Source organism: Syzygium oleosum, unplaced genomic scaffold (genome assembly GCF_021117445.2).
Source record: "Syzygium oleosum isolate NSW1041296 unplaced genomic scaffold, Sole_v2.1 Sole_v2.01, whole genome shotgun sequence".
Lineage (NCBI taxonomy): Eukaryota > Viridiplantae > Streptophyta > Magnoliopsida > Myrtales > Myrtaceae > Syzygium > Syzygium oleosum.
This window is the reverse complement of record NW_026607485.1, coordinates 35,033,282-35,034,399: the sequence shown is the minus strand read 5'-3', so window position 1 is coordinate 35,034,399 and position 1,118 is coordinate 35,033,282. Positions and strand designations below refer to the sequence as shown.

The following is a 1,118-nucleotide window of genomic DNA, read 5'->3' as shown; positions in this document are numbered from 1 at the left end:
ACGAATCTGTTTTAAGGAAACTGTGTCAAACACAGGCCTCGGTATTCATTTGTATCGATTCCGACTTTGTTATTGCAATTTCGTTTCTTTACAATTCTGTATTGTTTGTAATATTTATGCTAATGCCGATTTGAATTTTCGCAACAAATTTCAAGAACAACGCCTTTATATATATATAGCCAAGCTGATTAGCTATAGAAGCAAAATTCAGGGTCAGCAAAATGGTCACTTTTCCAAGGATTGCGGCAGCAGTCATAGCTGCGCTTTTTCTCATTCTCGGTTCTGCGAGGAGTGCTCCAGACACCACTCTAGTGAGCAAAATATGCAACGGAGCAACATATAACCCGTTCAGTACCTATGCTACTAATGTCGCCCAAGTTCTCCTGTGTCTGCCTGATGCGGCATATTCGGGTTTCAATAAGTACTGCCAAAGCACGGAGAGTAACGACGATTGTTACGGCCATGCGGCATGCAATGGGGCGCTTCATCAACCAGATTGCGCCACATGCCTGGAGGCAATTGTGAACAGGATAAATAATGAATGTATGTTGAGCATTGGGGTTCAATATCAGCTTAAAGACTGCAGACTTCGATACGAGCATTATCCATTTACCGAGTAGCCATATTTACTTCTTTGTAAAGAGCTCCAAGCTCTGCTCCTACCCAAATATTTATACTCACATGGGGACTAATATGTCTCCCCTTTGAAATAAGTGATAAGTACTTGTGCGTAGTTTTTGGCAGATCGGGTCACGTGAATCGGGCCAAGTTGTTATAGTATCAGATAATGAAACTTTTTCGAATGAAGTGTTATTTAGGCTCAATTAGTAGATGCCTTAATGGAAAATCCACTATCTCAAAGTCCAAGTAATCTGAGAGAGACTTTCTTCAAATGTTTCGACGGGCTTGTATTTTAACTTGGCAATTTAGCATGTCTTATTCTAATTTATTAAGCTTCAATTGCTCTACGATTTAATCTTTAAAAAATTGGTCATGGAAAAATACCGTTGACCGGTCAAACTTATCCAAAAGAAGCTTGAGTTTTCTTTTCGTTGAGTCAATCCATATCCAATTTGCGCTGTAACTTTTATGTAGCTTTAGTGTTTTATCGACAAAAT

At 39.2% G+C, this 1,118-nt stretch overlaps 1 protein-coding gene across 1 annotated transcript; it reads left to right on the top strand.

Annotated features, from left to right (window-relative positions):
* Nucleotides 1-221: 221 nt before the first annotated feature.
* Nucleotides 222-620, top strand: LOC130137551 (antifungal protein ginkbilobin-like protein). Its single transcript, XM_056309120.1, has one exon. The coding sequence runs from the start codon at nucleotides 222-224 to the stop codon at nucleotides 618-620; it is 399 nt and encodes a 132-aa protein (XP_056165095.1).
* Nucleotides 621-1,118: the final 498 nt, after the last annotated feature.

Coding starts and splice junctions, on each gene's coding strand:
- LOC130137551 (XM_056309120.1), top strand. CDS start 222: ATGGTCACTTTTCCAAGGATTGCGGCAGCAGTCATAGCTGCGCTTTTT.